Source organism: Hipposideros armiger, unplaced genomic scaffold, assembly GCF_001890085.2.
Source record: "Hipposideros armiger isolate ML-2016 unplaced genomic scaffold, ASM189008v1 scaffold_475, whole genome shotgun sequence".
NCBI lineage: Eukaryota > Metazoa > Chordata > Mammalia > Chiroptera > Hipposideridae > Hipposideros > Hipposideros armiger.
The window spans coordinates 643,409-661,274 of NW_017731825.1; the positions used below are offsets into that span (position 1 = coordinate 643,409).

Below are 17,866 nucleotides of genomic sequence, written 5' to 3' on the forward strand. Positions count from 1 at the left end.
TCAGTTCCTACTATAATACGGACATGCAACAGAGAATGTGATCAACATAAAATCAATTACTGAAACTAGGCATGGCAATGCATTCTGGTACTTCTAACCTACTCTTCTTTCCACCTAAACTACCTATTGATGTGCTATCAATACCATTTAATGGTTGGCCACTGTACAGACATAATTTTTAATGTTAAGATTATAATAGCAGCTACCATTATTGAATATCTATTATGCTTTGTGTATATTATTTCTCACATCAAACCTATGAGATAGATTTATCATCCCATTTTACAGACCAAGAACTAATTTTGAGATGTTAATTTATTTAGTTATAACCACCTTTTGTAAAGGGCTAGGCTAGGATCTAAAACCAGGTCTGCTTTTAACTCACATTTTCAACACCATTTCACTACAGGCTGTATTTCCAAATCTGTGTTTCTCTTTCTCCATCTTTCAGTCAATGAAATGCTTTCCCACCATCTGGCTAGGAGTATGATTACAATAAAATGGGATAAACAGTAATATGATGTAGTACAAAACAATACAGGCTTTAGCATCTGAAAGATCTGTGTTCAAGTACTGGCTCTATTATTTACTAGCAATATCACCCCAGGGAATGGACTTAATTTTCTGAGTACCCACTTTTCTCATCTGTAAAAGAGGAATAACTATTTCACAGAATTGTTCTAAAGATTAAACGGGCATGTACTGAAGCATACTGAATGGTGCCTGGTAATACAGCTAGCATGCAATAAATGCTATTATTATTTTTAGACATACAAAATGGTACGGGAGCAGAGAGAAGGAAACAGATCTGCCTAGAAGACAAAGGACACAGTACCTGATGTTCAGGAAGGATTCCTACTAGCTTCAGTGTCTACAATGAGCACACGAGTCTCTCCCCTAAAATCTCTCAGAATGACCCAATGTGCTCGAGGCGCACTCCTTGACTGCTACCTGACCATGTTGGTGGTGCTAACAGTAAATCTTGCCCTGAGGGCCAAGACTGGAAGGAGAGAAGAAAGACTAAAGGACGCTGTGCATGTGAAGTGTTGGACCTGAAATCAAGGGGCTCTGAAAGTTTTCAAGCTTCTTCTGGTGTGGGTAGGGAGCTGGCCCTCTGACTTCCCACCCGCTAATCAGGGCCGTCTGTCTCACTCCAGGGCACACTTCTCTTCTGTCTCCATCAGGAGCTACCCAGTGGAGCTCGGGTACTGGGGACAGGAGGGATGAGATCACACAGGACTATCTCACACAGCCCTGCCTCAAAATTGGTCGTTTGGAACAGAAGAGTAAAATTAAGTTCCTCAGAGTTCAATGCCAGAGTGTTACTCCGAAACTGTGCAAGGACAGGCCTGTTTGAGGCTTAACATCAAAACTATGAGCGTTTAAAAGAGATGAAAGTTTCAGTGTAAGTTTGTACACAAAAACAGGTTAGGCTATTTTTGTTGGAAAGTTAAAAGGACTTTTTAAGTTATGAAAAATACTTTGACTGTGACCTTTAGAAAAACAATATAATTATTTTGACTCTTCCAAATGGAATCCTTGAGATATTTAAATAGCAGGCAGCATTATTATAAAAGGCAAATACTGTTTACAATAAATTAAGCTATAGGCTAAGGGAACAATGGGCATTATGGCTGCTCTTTAGAGAGCTACAAGATTCATGACTTCATATTTAATAAAAATGTCACAGACACACAAAGATTTTTGGTGGCGGGGGGTGGGGGGGACTTTATGCATCTGAAAAGAATGATTTCAGCACACCCCATGATTTTAAGATGAATGAGAGAAAATAATTTCCCCAACTATTAGAATACTCTAACAGTCAAGTTAAAACACTGATTATCTATCTGTACTACAACGTCTTTCACCTCCAGCCTGCATTATTTAAATATAAAGTCCACGACTTAGATTAGCCACGTGCTAGAAACTGGGCACTGAGCTGCATTTTCTGGATGTTTCATGTCTTAATGTTCTTCTGACATTAGGAAGTAGGTACATTTTGACACCCACCTCTTGGTTCTAGCTGCCAGCATTAATCCCGTCAACCTGACCACCAACAGCACCAATCTGACCTCTGCTCACACTCCACTCCCAATATTAAGCACATAATACATCACTTCAAAATTGATGGAAGAAATTAGAGTACCCTGGCAAGGACACCACATTAACATCAGTGGCTAATTTCTGTGAAGAATGCAGATAAGCACGACTCCAGATAAGAATGATGTACGTACCTGTACCACAGGATCTTTTGGTTGGTGTGATTAACGAGACATGAGCTGTGTCTGTGCATGGCCCACCTAGAAACAGAAAGGCAGGCACATCAGTCAGGACATATCCTCTAATGCCCACAGCTACTACCTGGATAAAGAGAAACCTAAAAGGGCAGGGCTCAACCTGCAAATATGCACAAGGAGCAACAGCAGGAAGGATGGAGAAAGTGGTGGGAGTGGTAGGTTAATTCTCAGGACCTAAGTTTAGTTCAGCAATTTAGTCTAGAGGTCCATACTCTTGCTATAACATGTTTTTCATAAAAAACAACTGAGTCTCATACAATGTTAAGACATTAAAGGATAAAACTTTAACTAGAATTCTGACCCTGGTGAGAAAAAATTACCCACAAGTTTGGGGAGATAAGTTTTCCCACAGAGCAGTAAGGAGGAGTTACTCCCTGTTAAGCTGATGTCAGTGGTCACCTCACCTTTGAATTTATTGCAAAATAGTCTTATTTTAAGGGGGGGGGGAGGTGGATGCTGCCTAAGGAACAACAAACTGCATGTCAGAAGAAATAAAGACCATTTTAATATATAAAGAGAGCGTTGCTGACCAAGGTATATCTAGTTTAATTATAAGAATATGATAAGAAGAGGGCTTTCATGGAAACTTTGAGGGCCCAGAGATCTGATGGATAGGCATAACTCAAGAGTATGCAAGAGATAGAGTCAGTCATTGAAAAGCAGTCATTTCATTCCACAGTCACAACTATCAACAAATTTTTAAATTGGTATTGATATCAACACTTTCCACCAACCATGCCCTATCTTCTGAAATAGGAAGTTACCAGTGGTTCTTGATATGCCCTGGAGGGGCAGTGGTGACGATCATAAAGAAATACAAGGGCAAATGTTACACATATATTGTGAAAAGGCTCCTCAGATGGCAATGACTAGCAAAGCGAAATATGGTTAACTGGAATAGTTGTATGTCACCTATGGCAAGAATTCATATCATTGAAGTTACTCATGGAAAAGGAAGGAAAGATGGAAGAGCTCTGAGATCTGTTCCTAGAGTTTATGCCACTGGAGATCCCACCTACACAAAGTTCATTGTTAGTCCATTCTTTCCTTCACCAAGGCCGTGACAGCAGCAAACCTTAGTGGGTTTAAGAAGACACAAAAGGGAAATGGGGGGAAAAAAACCAAGGAAGTGTACTGTTAATGTCAAAGAGCACTTAGCAAATACCTACTATGTTCCACCATGGGTTAGTCTCATGCCCAGGGAACTTATAAGGAGGTCTTGTTAGGAGGACAAACTTTGTGTATACAAATAAAGAACAATACATGACAGCAACGAAGAGCTGGGTCAAAAATGATCAAGTGCCAAAGAATATGAAACAAGTAATAAATGTTAAATGTAATCAGGAAGAAGGATATTCAGCATTGGACAGCATCACCTGGAAATACTTCTCAAGAATTTGAAAACGAGAATTGAAAGTCAGGCCAAAAGAGTAGGGCTTTTTTTTTTTTTTTTTTACAAATGTCACATTTCCCAGACAAAGTTTAACACAGTAAAATCCCAGAGGTCCCAACGGACACCTGTGACATGAAAATAAGCAACATGAAGGGACAATGAGCTGTAGGAACTCCTAATCCAGACCCCACATTACATTCTTGAAAGCTTTGGGCACTGCCTCCCATAGCTCCATCAAACGCTGTAACTTCTGCTTCCATGGGAAGTTTGCTTTCTCGTTTGCTTGTATTCTTATTCCTGAGAAAACAGCATTCTTATTTCTGAGAAAATATAGGCTTTTAGAGAAGATTCAGTTTAAGTCCTGGAACTCCTCAGTTTCTTTAACAAAAACTGGGGATATAAAACTGCCCATAAGCCATAGTGTTGATTAGATCTTCTGTACAAGAAGACTTCATGAACTATACAGCTTCCTATTATGTATCATCACTTTCCCTTTTAACAGATTTTATGCTCCCAAGAGTCAAGTCCCACTCTGTCATTTCCTCTTAGGTGATGACTATGTGGCAAGTGAGCACTCAGCGGTGCGCCTTAAGACCACTGCAAGCTGCCTAACTGTACATTTAGTATACTTCTAATAAAATCCTTTTTACTGAGGCATAACATAAAGAGAATGAAATACTAGAATGAAGTGTACAAATCTTAAATGTATAACCTGAAGAGTTTAAATATATATACTCATGTAATTACCATCAGATTTAAAAAGTTATTAGGGGGCCGGCTGAGTGGCTCAGTTGGTTAAGAGCTCGCTCAAAGGTTTGAGCTCTGAGCAACAGCAGTTCAAGTCCGGCCCGAGCTGAGCTGCCGCTGAGCTGCCAACAGGTGGCAGGATGGCTCAGCTAAAATAAATAAATATAAATAAGTAAGTAAGTAAATAAATAAATAAATAAAAATGTTACTAGAACATTTCCAGAATCCAGAAACTTCAAGGGAGTATTTTAAAAATACAGATTCCCAGACTGTGACTCTGAAATATGTTATGTAATAGGTTGGGGTGGGCATAGGAAGAGATTAGTGTACATTATGTTTTAGTTTCAGGTGCATATAACAATGCAAAAATAGACATTTACACCCCTCACGAAGTGATAATCCCCCTCTCCCAATCTACTACCCCTTTGACATCATATATAGCTGTTACATTTCCACTGACTATTCCTTATGCTGTACTCCACATCCTGTGACTATATATATTGGGTTGTCAGAAAAGTCATGACGCATTTTTGCAACAAAAAACATAGAAAAAATACGTCATGACTTTTCCGACAACCCAATATATACATGTTAAATTATAGTTGACATTCATTATTATTCAACTTCAAGTGTACAGTGCAGTGGTTAGGCATCTACACCATCCATGAAGTGGTCTCCCTAATAAGACAAGTGCCCATTTGATACCCTAACAAATCTTTATAACATTATTGATTACATTCCCCAAACTGTCTTTCATATCCCTGTGGCAATCTTGCGGTTACCAATTTATGCTGTCTAATCCCTTCCCCTTCTCCTTCATCCCCACCCCACTCCCATCTAGCAACCATCAGTTTTTCCTCTATATCTCTGAGACATTTGTTTACTTTGCTCATTTATTCAGTTCTTTAGATTCCACATGTGAGATCATATGGTATTTGTCTTTCTCTGACTGACTTATTTCCCCTAACATAATGTTCTCTAGGTCTATCCATATCGTTGCAAATGGTAAGATTTCATTCTTCTTTATAGCTAAGTAATACTCCATTGTATAAATGTACCACAGTTTTTAAATCCAGTCGTCTACCGATGGGCATTTTGGTTGTTTCCATGTCTTGGCTACTGTGAATAGCACTGCAATAAACATAGGAGTGCATATATTTTTTCAAATTACTGTTTTGGATTTCTCTGGATAGATAACTAAAGAGTGGAATTGCTGGGCCATATGGTAGTTCCATTTCCAGTTTTTTGAGATACCTCCATACTGATTTCCATTGTGGCTGCACCAATCTGCAATCCCACCAACAGTGCACCAGGGTTCCCTTTTCTCCACATCCTAGCCAACACTTGTTGTTTGTTGATTTATTAATGATAGCCATTCTGACTGGAGTGAGGTGGTATCTCATTGTGGTTTTTATCTGCATTTCTCTAATGATTAGTGAGGTAGAGCATTTTTTCATATGTCTGTTGACCATCTGTATGTCCTCTTTGGAGAAATGTCTCTTTATATCCTCTGCCCATTTTTTAATTGGGGTTTGTTTTTGTTTTTTTGGTGTTGAGTTGAATGAGTTTTTTTATAAACTTTGGATATTAACCTCTTATCAGATGTATCATTGACAAGTATCTTCTCCCGTTCAGGATGCCTTTTTGTTTTATTAATCGTTTCCTTTGCTTTGAAAAAACTTTGTACTTTGATGTAATTCCACGTTTATTTTTTTCTCTTACTTCCCTTGCCCGAGGGGATATATCAGTAAAAATATTATTAAGGGTAATGTCTGCAAATTTACTTCCTATATTTTCTTCTAAGAGTTTTACGGTTTCAGATCTTACATTTAAGTCTTTAATCCATTTTGAATTTATTCTTGTATATGGCATAAGGAGGTGGTCCAGTTTCATTTTTTTTGCATGTGTCAGTCCAGTTTTCCCAGCACCATTTATTAAATAGACTGTCTTTATCCCAATGTAAACTTTTGTTTCCACTGTCGTAGATTAAACGACCGCATAGGTATGGATTTATTTCTGGGCTCTCTATTCTGTTCCATCGATCTATGTGTCTGTTTTTATGCCAATACCATGCTGTTTTGATTACTATGACCTTGTAGTATCATTTGATGTCAGGTATCGTGATACCTCCCACTTTGTTCTTATTTCTTAGGATTGCTGTGGCCATTCAGGGTCTTTTACAGTTCCACATAAATTTTAGGATTACATATTCTATTTCTGTGGAAAATGTCATTGGTAGTTTGATAGGGATTGCGCTGAATCTATAGATTGCCTTAGCAGTATGGACATTTTAACTATATTAATTCTTCCTATCCATGAGCATGGTATGTTTTCTATTTAGTTGTATCTTCTTTAATTTCTCTCTTCAGTGTCTTATAATTTTCTGAGTACAGGTCTTTTACTTCTTTGGTTAAACTTATTCCTAAGTATTTTATAGTTTTTGAAGCAATTGTAAATGGGATTGTTTTCTTAATTTCTCCTTCTGATAGTTTATTATTGGTATATATACAAATGCAACTGACTTCTGAATATTAATTTTGTATCCGAGATTAGCGTACCTTTTTAAACCAGCTGAGCACTATGTGAATATTAACAGCCTAGTTAGTTCCAGTCTCTGATAACATTTTCTTTAACTCCCAGCTCTGTATCTGGCCGAGATCACTGAGCTGCACAGAGCACAGAGTCAATAACAGCTTAACTACAGGAATACTTGTTTAAAAGAACATAAAATAATTCATCAGTAAAATTATAAGAGAAAGGAGAAACTCGTCAAATCAAAACCCCTAAAGAAATCTGACTGGAACTCATGAATTAAATAACACTACCATATTTACAAATGCAATTTTTACCTCGTCTGTAGGTTGAGAGTTTATCCTTTCTAAAACTCTTAATGAATGAATTTCTGTAGGTTTGGCAAATACGCAAATAACTTTAAGGCTACCTAGCATATCTCAACATGCATCATCATGAAACTGTTCTCCAGGGAGCTTGTTAAACTAACAACCCAATCTAATATATTCACTACATTACAATAAAGTACAAATAGAGCCATAGTTGAGCCAAAACAAATTGACAGCAAGAGTAACTGGCAGTGATAATATATCCCAGCTTTGATAATTGGACAATATTATAAACAGAGAACTTGGAATTAAGTTTGGTCTGACACACTGTAACCCATGAAACTTTAAAAATCCAGAACAGATGCATATGAGCACTGCACATATGTACATTCTACACTAATTGTGCTGTCACAGAAAATCCCTGTACTCTCAAATAAAAGAAGTAGTCACAGGAAATTATGCTATCTACCCTTACACAATTAATTAATTCCAAATCAACTCTGTTAAAATGAATGAAAGAAATTAAGGGCCACTCAAGTAGAACCCTTTTCAGGCTTTTGTCCACAACAATAAAAGTATAACGTGAGTCCCATGTGGTCATAGCAAACAAAATAATTTTGAGAGTTGATGGTAATGGTCAAGGTCAGGGCATCTGCTCCATCAAGAAATGGAGTTGGCTTTTCTTTACTGGGCTTTCTAGTGCCTCAGAGAGGGGCTGGCATATGGTCCCATAAATCACTATAAATTCTATTTTTGGCCTCTCTTCTTCTTTCCAAACAGCAGGATGGACAGAGTTAATAACTTAAGAGCAAGATGAGGAAGCTTCTTGATGACTGGGTTCTACTGGTGAAGAGTGAATGGGTGAGTGTGTGTGTTCGTTCAGTGGGATCAAGGGGTTGGGAAAATAAATGTATTTCTAAGCACAGAATGATTCACGTCATTACCTTCTAGTCTATATGAATGGCAACTGAGTCTGGAACGATATGTTTTGTATTTTTAAACATTAAAAAAATCCACAAAAGTTCTTTGCTTAATATGACAGGATCTCTGGGGATTCTGAACCAGATGATAACAAGATTAACCAACCTGAACTAACTTTCAGCCCATCGCCATGAGTGCTTTTTACTTTCTTTTGCTAAAGCAAATTAAATATCAGAAGTTTTTCAAGTTTCTTCGTTATCTAGAAGTATTTAATAACAGACTCATTTTGCATTTGATATTAATTCGGAGGAATTTTTCCTAAGTTTCAACGATTTAGTGTCTGGAATTTGCAAGTAAATAAATGTCTGTGGCACCCTGTGGTTTGTGACCAGAAATCGGAATACTGTATCTTGTCTTTTAGGGATGTTTCTATTCTTATATTAAAGGTGTCATACATAATGCAGCACTATGGATTGCATCTGCAATTCCACATGAGAGCCATGAAATGAAATTCTTCAGCTGTATCCCCAACAACCAGAAATCTTTATAGCCTCTGCAATAGGGCAGTGTATTTTCTTGGGGAAACAGTACTGATTTCAGCCCTGTAAAGTTGAAGACAGGGGTCAAATCTGCACACTAACTTCATTGTAACCTGCAAAGCCAGAAAGACTGAATGAAGGTATCCCATTAACTATCGACACTCATATTTCAAGCCCAAGGAAATTCTTAAATTTCCTTTTTCTGCCTCCTGCAGAGTTACTGAGCATTTCAAAGAACCCTGAGCTACCCACCCATGTAGTAGCCTATCCAATAGGCTGGTTGAAGACTATGACTTGAGGAAGGAGAGAACACAGCTTTGGAGGGCAGCTGCGTTTAGGCTGGCAATCATTTTAGGCACTCAAAATTTAAGGCTGAGTAAACACAGAAGAACAGCATTTCTCCTTAACCCTGAAAACAGACATCAACAATCTGCCCAGAAAGGTTTTGTTAAAACAGCTGTGATGACTGGTTATTTTCGACTCCTAGTTCTAGGAGCCCTCATTGGCTGTAGTTATATCACATGCTTAAAACACATCAATTAGGAAAAATGTACTGCCAAGGAGTCAGTCAGCTAAAAATTGCTAGAAGCTCAATAATCAAACAAATATTCTACTATCAGCTCTTTTATGGTAAGTGCAAAACATTAATAAACAAAAATGGCCATTCCTTTTGCAGATTTATAACACTTCAATATTCTTGCTTAATTAACATGACATTTACATAACAGTATCTAATTAATTTCCAACTAAAGGCACTGTGGGCTAATTAGAAATGCATCATCCTTTTTGAACCAGCTTGTCAATTCCACTCTATCTTAATATGCACATGGTTTACCTTTGCAGCATCTCACTTTTCCAGGCTCACTGTTTGAAAGGTGATTTTGGGCAACAGATTCAAGAGCTACAATTCTCCCCCCTCTCTAGAGATTCATACCGAGTTTTTTGATGAGGCGTTTCAAAAAAAAAAATCTATGCAATGGAGATAGTGAAATAAACTCTACAATGTCTCCTGATGTGACCATATTAAGAATGTAAAACTATCTTTTAAAAATATTCAAAGAATCTGTATGTCTTCAACAGTGAAATAATCATCTCTTTTAAAAGGCTTCAGTGTACACATGGAGAACTTAAAAAGAGTAAACGGTAATAAATGAGTATCAGGAACAGATCAGAATGCACAATAAGTCATCTTTTCTGAAAAGAAAACCCTACCCTCCAACCCCACCCTAAACCTGCAATTCATGCATTGTTTTAATCAGAAAGGACACGCTAATCTGTCTACATAATTGAGTTTGAAAAGCACCATCGATTGAAAACAAGGATACATAAAGATATAATGAGTGAGAATCTAAGTTTACAGAAAATCTTCAGATAGATAATAGCCCTCCAATTTCTCCAAATGAAACTTCCAAATTAAACCATTTACGAAGTTTGTTGCAGAATCTAAGTGTTAATCTGTTAGAAATTCTAACCCTAACTCATTGTATGATCTCTCACACAATTCATACCTAAATTGAGAATTCGTGAGATTGGGATTTTTAAAGTGGGTCAGAAGTTGCTATTGGAAACTAACTATTTTGCTCATAAAGGGTTTCTCAAAAAATTTCATTACCATTTCCCTAAATAATTACAGTGCTCGGCACACCCACTCTAATATTTACAGCTTTGCAAACATTAGAAAGAGAGAGACAGAGACACAGAGGCAGAGAGAGAGAAAATGTGTGTGCGTGCATGCATGCTCATAAACCTATTTATTGCTCAAAAAAATTAAATTAAAAATTCTCCCACACCACTATTCCCAGGGAAAAACATTACAAGCAAAATGAAATCGGGAACACTTTCCATTTGCCCAGTGCTGACAAACTCTGACAAACTCTCTTACGGAAGCAGAGCAGACATCCCTCCTGGCGCTGTACTTTGGAAGAAATGCTCTCTCCTGAGCCACCAATGGTTTTAATAGAATGAGCCTCAAGGGCAGGGGCCAAGTTTTACTCATCTTGGTAATCTAGAACATTAGGTGTTCAAAATATATTTTTCAATAAGGAATACAGTCAATAATATTGTCATAACTATCTATGTATGGTGCCCGATGGGTACTAGACTTATCAGGATGATAACTTCATAAGCCATATAAATGTCTTATCACTGTGTTGTACACCTAAAACGAATGTAATATTGTATGTTAACTGTAACAAAAACCAAATTTAAAAACTAAAACAGTATTGAAAACTGGAAATTTGCTATGAGTAGATTTCAAGTACTCTTCACACAAAAAAACAATAACTAAGGGCCGGCCGAGTGGCGCGATGGTTAAGAACTTGCTTGGGACGCCAGAGGGCCCCGGTTGGATCCCACATATGAGGGCCAGTGACACTGCCCTCCACAGCTAAGATGCTGAACAACAGCTCAACCTGGAGCTGGGCTGCCGTGAGTAGCCAGCAATGGCGTAGGCTGCAGCCCCTGTGGCAGTGGGTTGCCATGGGCTACCGTGTGTGTTCCCCTTCCCCCAATTCCCCAGCACTGTTCCCATCCCCCCAATTCCCCAATAAAAATCTTAAAAAAAAAAAAGATAACTAAGCAAGAATCTATGTTAATTATCTTAACTGTAATAATCAATATGTACGAGTATACTCATATGGGTATCAAATAAGCATGTTCTATACCTTAAGAATATACAATTTTTATTTAAAAGTAAATAAAAACAAAACAAAAATATATATTTTCATTATTGAATGAAAATGATCCAAACCAAAAGCAATGAGTGGATATACATAGCTTTTCAGAAGTGAAATGGAACTATTAATAAATATAGTTGATTTTCACCATATTTACATGTTGATTTAGCACAGCAATTCTCCAACTTTCTGGTCTTAGAAGCTTTTTACACTTAAATACTACTAAGGGGGCAGGCCGAGTGGCTTAGTTGGTTAAGAGCTCGCTCAAGAGTTTGAGCTCTGAGCAACAGCAGTTCAATGCCCGGCCCGAGCTGAGCTGCCGCTGAGCTGCCAACAGGTGACAGGATGGCTCAACTAAAAAAAAAAAACAAAAAACTAAGCACACTAAAGAGCTTTTGTTTATGTGGGTTATGTCTGTTGATATTTACCTAATCTGAAATTAAAACTGGAAAAAAATTTAAATATATCTTTATTTAAAATTCACAAACATAATTACATATCAGCATATGTTTTTTGAAAAATAACTATAAATTTTTTAAATCTATGAGAATGGCCTGGCTTAAAGGAAGCACCTGGGTTTTCCTATCTGCATCTGCATTCAATCTGTTGCAATGTATTGTTTACATAAAGCATATGAAGAAAAAACACCCTCACACAGATATCTAGTTGGAAAAGGAAGGACCTCATGGGCCCCCTGAATGGGTCTTGGGGACCTCAACCGGTCCCTGAACCACACTTTGAAGACCAATGGTATAGAACAAAACAGTGCACCTAAAGGTTAATATAATTTCCAATTTCTCCATAGTTTTCTCACATACCAATTGGCTCGTTCTAATGTCGCAGAGACCAAATGATGCTCTAGTATAAATAGTAAAAGGTTTGCCCATTCACAATAAAATGGTAATATTTAAGTAAAGAAAGTCAAGGGATAGTGGAATAAACTCTGCAGTTATTAATTTCAACCCAGGACATTCTACTTCTGCTATTCTTATGTGGGAAGAGTAAAAACATGTTTCATGGAACTCAAAGGATTCCGAGCAAGCAGTTACATTTATCTGATTTCAGTTTTTCAGATGCAGTCTCTCACTTAGAACCATTATAACCAACACGGAGCTTCCCATATATTAAAATACTGACTGATAAACACCCACCCCCAATACTCCAAAATATGATGAAGTCCAACAGCAATTAACACCAAAATTCTGAGACACCACCACATCTTGGAAATCAAAGCTAAGAACCCATTTTTGAGAGGTCAAATACCACCTGGCTAATAAAGTCAGTTCTATTTTTAGGCACTTTTGTTTCTCTCTGTGACAAAGCATATTTAATATGGATATGAAATCAGGAGCTGTCACTTCTCCAATTTAGGCTTCAGTTGTAACTATTTACAGGCTTAACTAAGGCCCAACTCAGATTTCTAGATTTGCATTTTATCATCAACACAAGCATGAATCTCATAACATTAATGGAGAAACTGCACAGCATTAGAAGAGCTTTTATTTTTCTGACATAGTTCAGTACCAAGAGCCTTTTCATACATCTTGCCCTGCCAGCAAGAAGGTTGCAATGCCTTCTTCATAAAGGGAAGGAACTTGTGCCTGTGCTTCATAATATACTTCAGAGAAAATAGAACGAGGCAATCATTTAGGCCAGAGGTACCATGGGGCCCCATGGGCACTTAAAAGAGAATTGTGAACATAGGTGCCCCTCTTCCCTGCCCCTGTGCTGAGCCTCTCCTATATGTATCTGTACCACAGCTGGCAATGAGTTCAGAGTGACACTGAATGAAAGGCACCTTAGTCCATCCTTTCTGTTTTACAGAGAATGCTAGCAGGTCTTACCAATTGGACCTTTTTGTGCAAGTAGCAGTTGAAATGTCACCATCTACATTATGTAGGTAAGTGTTTATACAGGTATTCTGGAATTTAAAAAATTCCTGGGCCGGCCGAGTGGCACGTTGGTTAGGAGTTGGCTTGGGAGCACCAGCTCTGAGCAGCAGGGCCCCGGTTCGGATCCCAGATGAGGGCCAATGACGCTGCGCCCTCTACAGCTAAGATGGTGAACAACAGCTCAACCTGGAGCTGGGCTGCCATGAGTCGCCGGCAACGGCGTAGGCTACAGTAGGGCTGCAGTGGGCTGCTATAAGCTACCGTGAGTGGCCGGCAGCCAGCATGAGTGGCCAGCAGCCGGCGTGAGCTGCCGTGAGCAGCTGGCCAATGGCCAGCGAGCAACTGCCTCACCCAAAAAGAGCGCAACGATAATACCAACATGGGCCAGTGAAGCACGTCCTCCACAACTAGACTGAAGAACAAAAGGACAGCAACTTGTCTGTTCCCCTTCCCCGATTCCCCAATGCTGTTTCCCTCCTCAAATCCCCAATAAAATCTTTAAAAAACAAAAAAAATTCCTTAACAAGGTGGCTATTGTTTTTATTAAGTCTAAAGAATCATCCTTTGATAGATCAAAAAGTAAACTGGTTTATGAAGTAACAGCACATGAACATGAAATGTCGTTACATTTAGTCATTTTATAGCATTGGCAACTCTGAATTTTTGGAGAGAAGCTCATAAACACAATTAAAATATATCTGTGTAAGATTAAAATAGCTACCTCTAACACACCCAAACAGATGCCCCTATTATAATATGACTTTTTCAGCCAAACACTTCTGTCATAATAAAGCTTAGGTTTAGTTTAAAATCAGCACAGCGTCACCCATTACCTGAGTCTACACAAAATAAAACAATATGACAACTGCAAAGGGCTAAAGCTGTGTGAAGTGTGGTTGTTCACCATGACCTTTACTTTCACAGCAAAGCACAGAGCATTTCAGTTAATAAGAACATTTTTTTTAAAAATCTGCATTTGTAAAAAGGGGGGCAAAGACTGACAGTGTTGCTTCAAAACCTAGTTTGAATATCAGTAACTGTATAATCTCATAGGTGCCAAGGAAATCTTCATGGGAAACTAACCTCTCAGATTTGTACACTTCTAAAGGGACCCTTGAAGGTGAGTGCTTATGGTTTGCTAGTCACTCTTGCAAAGGGGAATCTTGAAGGGGGAAACTCAGGTCAGAAAAAAACTGTTATTTCACAATTGGCAGGTGGCTATTTGCACAGTTAAAAAAAAGACAGTTTCCCATTACTTTTAAAAGCTCTGTTAAAAGTGATGAATTGTTACAATAACAAGACAACCAAATTTCTAAATTGGGTAGGAAAACTGTCTTTTAAAGTTACTTCATCTTGGGGCTACCAAATAGCACAGAATAAAAGAATATTAAGTAGCTGCTCAAAATGTATCAAAACACATGAAACAGGTTTCCAACAGTAAGAAAAATAAGGAAACTTTTCTAAATATTTAAATCACTAAGCATTTACTGAGTATTGCCTTGCCAAGCACTACGCTGGGTTGCTCCAGGATACAACAAAGCATCATAACATAAAGTCTCTACTAATTTTGGGTTTAGCCTCTAAACTGGTACAGAGAGATGATATTTTCATGTCAAAGAGGTAAGCCAGACAACATGTGATTTGATGTTACAAGTAGGAAATATAGGCATTCTTTGGAAGAAGCAATCAGTATGGATCAAATGGTTTTGAGGTGAGTTTCCAAGAGCATGAATGAAAATGGTAATATGAGTGCCATTGTGTTTTCTGGGGACAACAAGGGTCTGGTTGGGTTCAGAACCGAGCATCAGTGCTGGAAAGGATGGGCAGGTCAGATACCATGAGGGTCCACCAGATTGAGGGGAGGATGTGACTGATACAAGATTAAGAATCTGGATGACCAAATAGGTGGTGATGAATCAATAGGAGAATCTCCTTTTTTGTTTACCACAATATCAGTTGGAGATTCATCTGACACATTTTGTGGACTAGAATGAGATTAGGAGCAAGAATAGTCTAAAGATTATGGCTATAAATCTATAAAAACATGGTGGCAGTGAGAACTTCCCAGACTTTTTTCCATTGAGCTAACTAGAAAATCATAAACAAAGACTAATTAGGAAATTAGTATATATATATATCAGCATAATTAAGAATAACATTTAGTTTGTGTATTTAGTATAATATACACTCTAAAATTTAAGAGCCCCTTTAATAGAAGAAATTTTAAAAATAACTCTATGTATAATTTTATTCCAATAAATTTAGAAAGCTAGATGAAATGGATGTTTTTATAATAATATTAATTGCCAAAACTGACTTTAAATGAGGTAGAAAATATGAATAGTCCAATATCAGATATCAGACCAATCGGCTTTATGAGTAAGTTTTTCAAGCTTTTAAAGAATAGATATATTACATAATGTTAGAATATAAAACAAAAGGCTATGTTAGAGCACAGGAAAGATGAAAAACTTTCCATGTAATTTATGTAACTGAGAGCAAAACTAGACGAAATCAGTATGCACACCACATATAAACACATACATACACAAAATTAACTCACTTATTTAAAAGGTGTAAAATTTAAAATAAAATTAGCATTTTGAATCCAGCAGTATAATGAAAGAACTAGTAGGGTTTACTCAAGGAATGCAAAGACAGTTTAACACTATAAATCTATTAAATGGGGAGATTACACAGTAAGGGAGAAATCCATATGATCATCTCAATAGCTGCTGAAAAAGCATTTTATAAAATTCAACACTCCTCTCAGATTTAAAAAAAAAAAGCAAAAAAAAAAAAAAAGCAAGGTATAAATAGATGTTCCCTAAATCTGATAAATAATATCTACAAGAAACCTACAGCAAATACAATATTTGTGAAATACTACCAGAAGTAGTCTCATTAGAGATAGGAATGAGAAAAAAGAAAATAATATAAAGCTGTAAAGAAGAAATTCTAGCAAGAAATGTATAAGGTTCATATTAAGAAAATGATATATCTTTACTCAAGAATATATAAAGTTTGAATAAATAAAGACAAATGGTATTACTATATGAGAAGGCCCAATGGTGTATTAAAATGTCAATTATTCCCAAATAAATCTATATAGTCAATGTAATCCCAAAATCATGCTATAATTTTTAATAGACCTTGACAAGCTGACTATAAAATTCATCAAGAGAAAATACAGAAGAGCAGCCAACAAAATTTATAAAAACATTAACTAAGGGGGACTAGCTTTATCAGATAGAAATATATACCATAAAGCTATATTCTAGGTTCAGGAATATACAAGTAGACCAATGAAACAAAATAAAAGAACCTAAAAACAGATCTATGCTTATATTATAATAATAATGGCATTTCAAACAAGGACTATTTAATAAATGGTTTTGAGATAACTGGCTATCCATTTGGAAAAATAAAAGGTAAATCCTTATACCTCATTTCATATGCAAAATAAATTGCAGATGGATTCAAGAGCTAAATACATTAAAAACTATAAAAGTATTAAAATACATACAGGAAAGTATTTTTATAACCCTGTGATGGAGAAAGTCTTCTATGGAAGACACAAACCTAGAAGACAAAAAGACCAACAGACTTGAATTTTAAAATCTGTAAAGTTTCTAATTGGAACCAAGACACCCAAATCAAAAATAAAAGCCAAGTGACATACCAGAAGAAAATATTTGTAACACAGATATGTAACACAGATTTATTATCAGGAATATACGAGCTCCTACAAATCAGTAAGAAAAAGATGGCTAATAAATAAGCCAAAACTACGGAGACTCTCGCAAGTCACTGGAGACATAAATAACTCGTCAGCACACGAAAGAGTGCTCAGTCTCACTATCAGGGGATGTCAGGAGAACGCCAAGTGAAAATGAACTATTCTTTTGCCTGTTGCAAAAAAATAAATAAAAGGAACACCTAACACTTAAAAGGATAGGAAACACGCTCAAACACTATTCTTAGGGGTATAAAGTGGTCATGTCATTTTGGAAATTAATTTGGCCATGTATATCAAATTTAAAACATACATATTCTCTGACTTGTTGGCTCCTCTTCCATGTTTATCATGGAAAAATGACACAAGCACTATTAGTCATTTACAATTATTTTTACTTCACATGGTTTATAGTAGTGAAATACTAGAACCAGCTCAAGAGAAAATACAAAATAATAATAATATGGAAGACTAAGCAGCAATTTAAAAAGAATTAGGCAAATCTCTATACGCTAACCTGGAAAGATCTCAAAATAGACTGATAAATTTAAAAGCAAGTTACAAAACAATATGTATAGTATGTTCTCCTTTGTATAAAAATGAAGAAAACCTCATATGTATGTAAACATGTATATAGCTATATAGCAAAGAATATATAACCCCAAATAAATAAACAGTGGTTATCTCTGGAAAGAGTGGAAATTTGGTGGGGGTGGGATGGAGACATTAAAGGAGTATTTTTACCTTCTCTTCTACATAAACCTGTATGTCTTTACTTGTATACTTAAAAAATAGGATTAAAAACTTAAGAAAAAGGGAAAAAAAG

At 36.8% G+C, this 17,866-nt stretch overlaps 1 protein-coding gene across 2 annotated transcripts in view; it reads right to left on the reverse strand.

The window, feature by feature from the left end:
- The window catches only part of ZFAND3 (zinc finger AN1-type containing 3), a 319,948-nt gene that overhangs the window by 59,580 nt on the left and 242,502 nt on the right, over positions 1-17,866 (reverse strand). The window contains exon 4 of one of the 2 annotated variants that reach the window (XM_019666561.1): positions 2,235-2,300. The exons of the other annotated variant lie outside the window; for it this stretch is intronic. Within the exon in view, the coding sequence (XP_019522106.1) occupies positions 2,235-2,300 (66 nt within the window). The remainder of the gene's footprint in view (positions 1-2,234; positions 2,301-17,866) is intronic. 2 annotated transcript variants of the gene reach the window in all.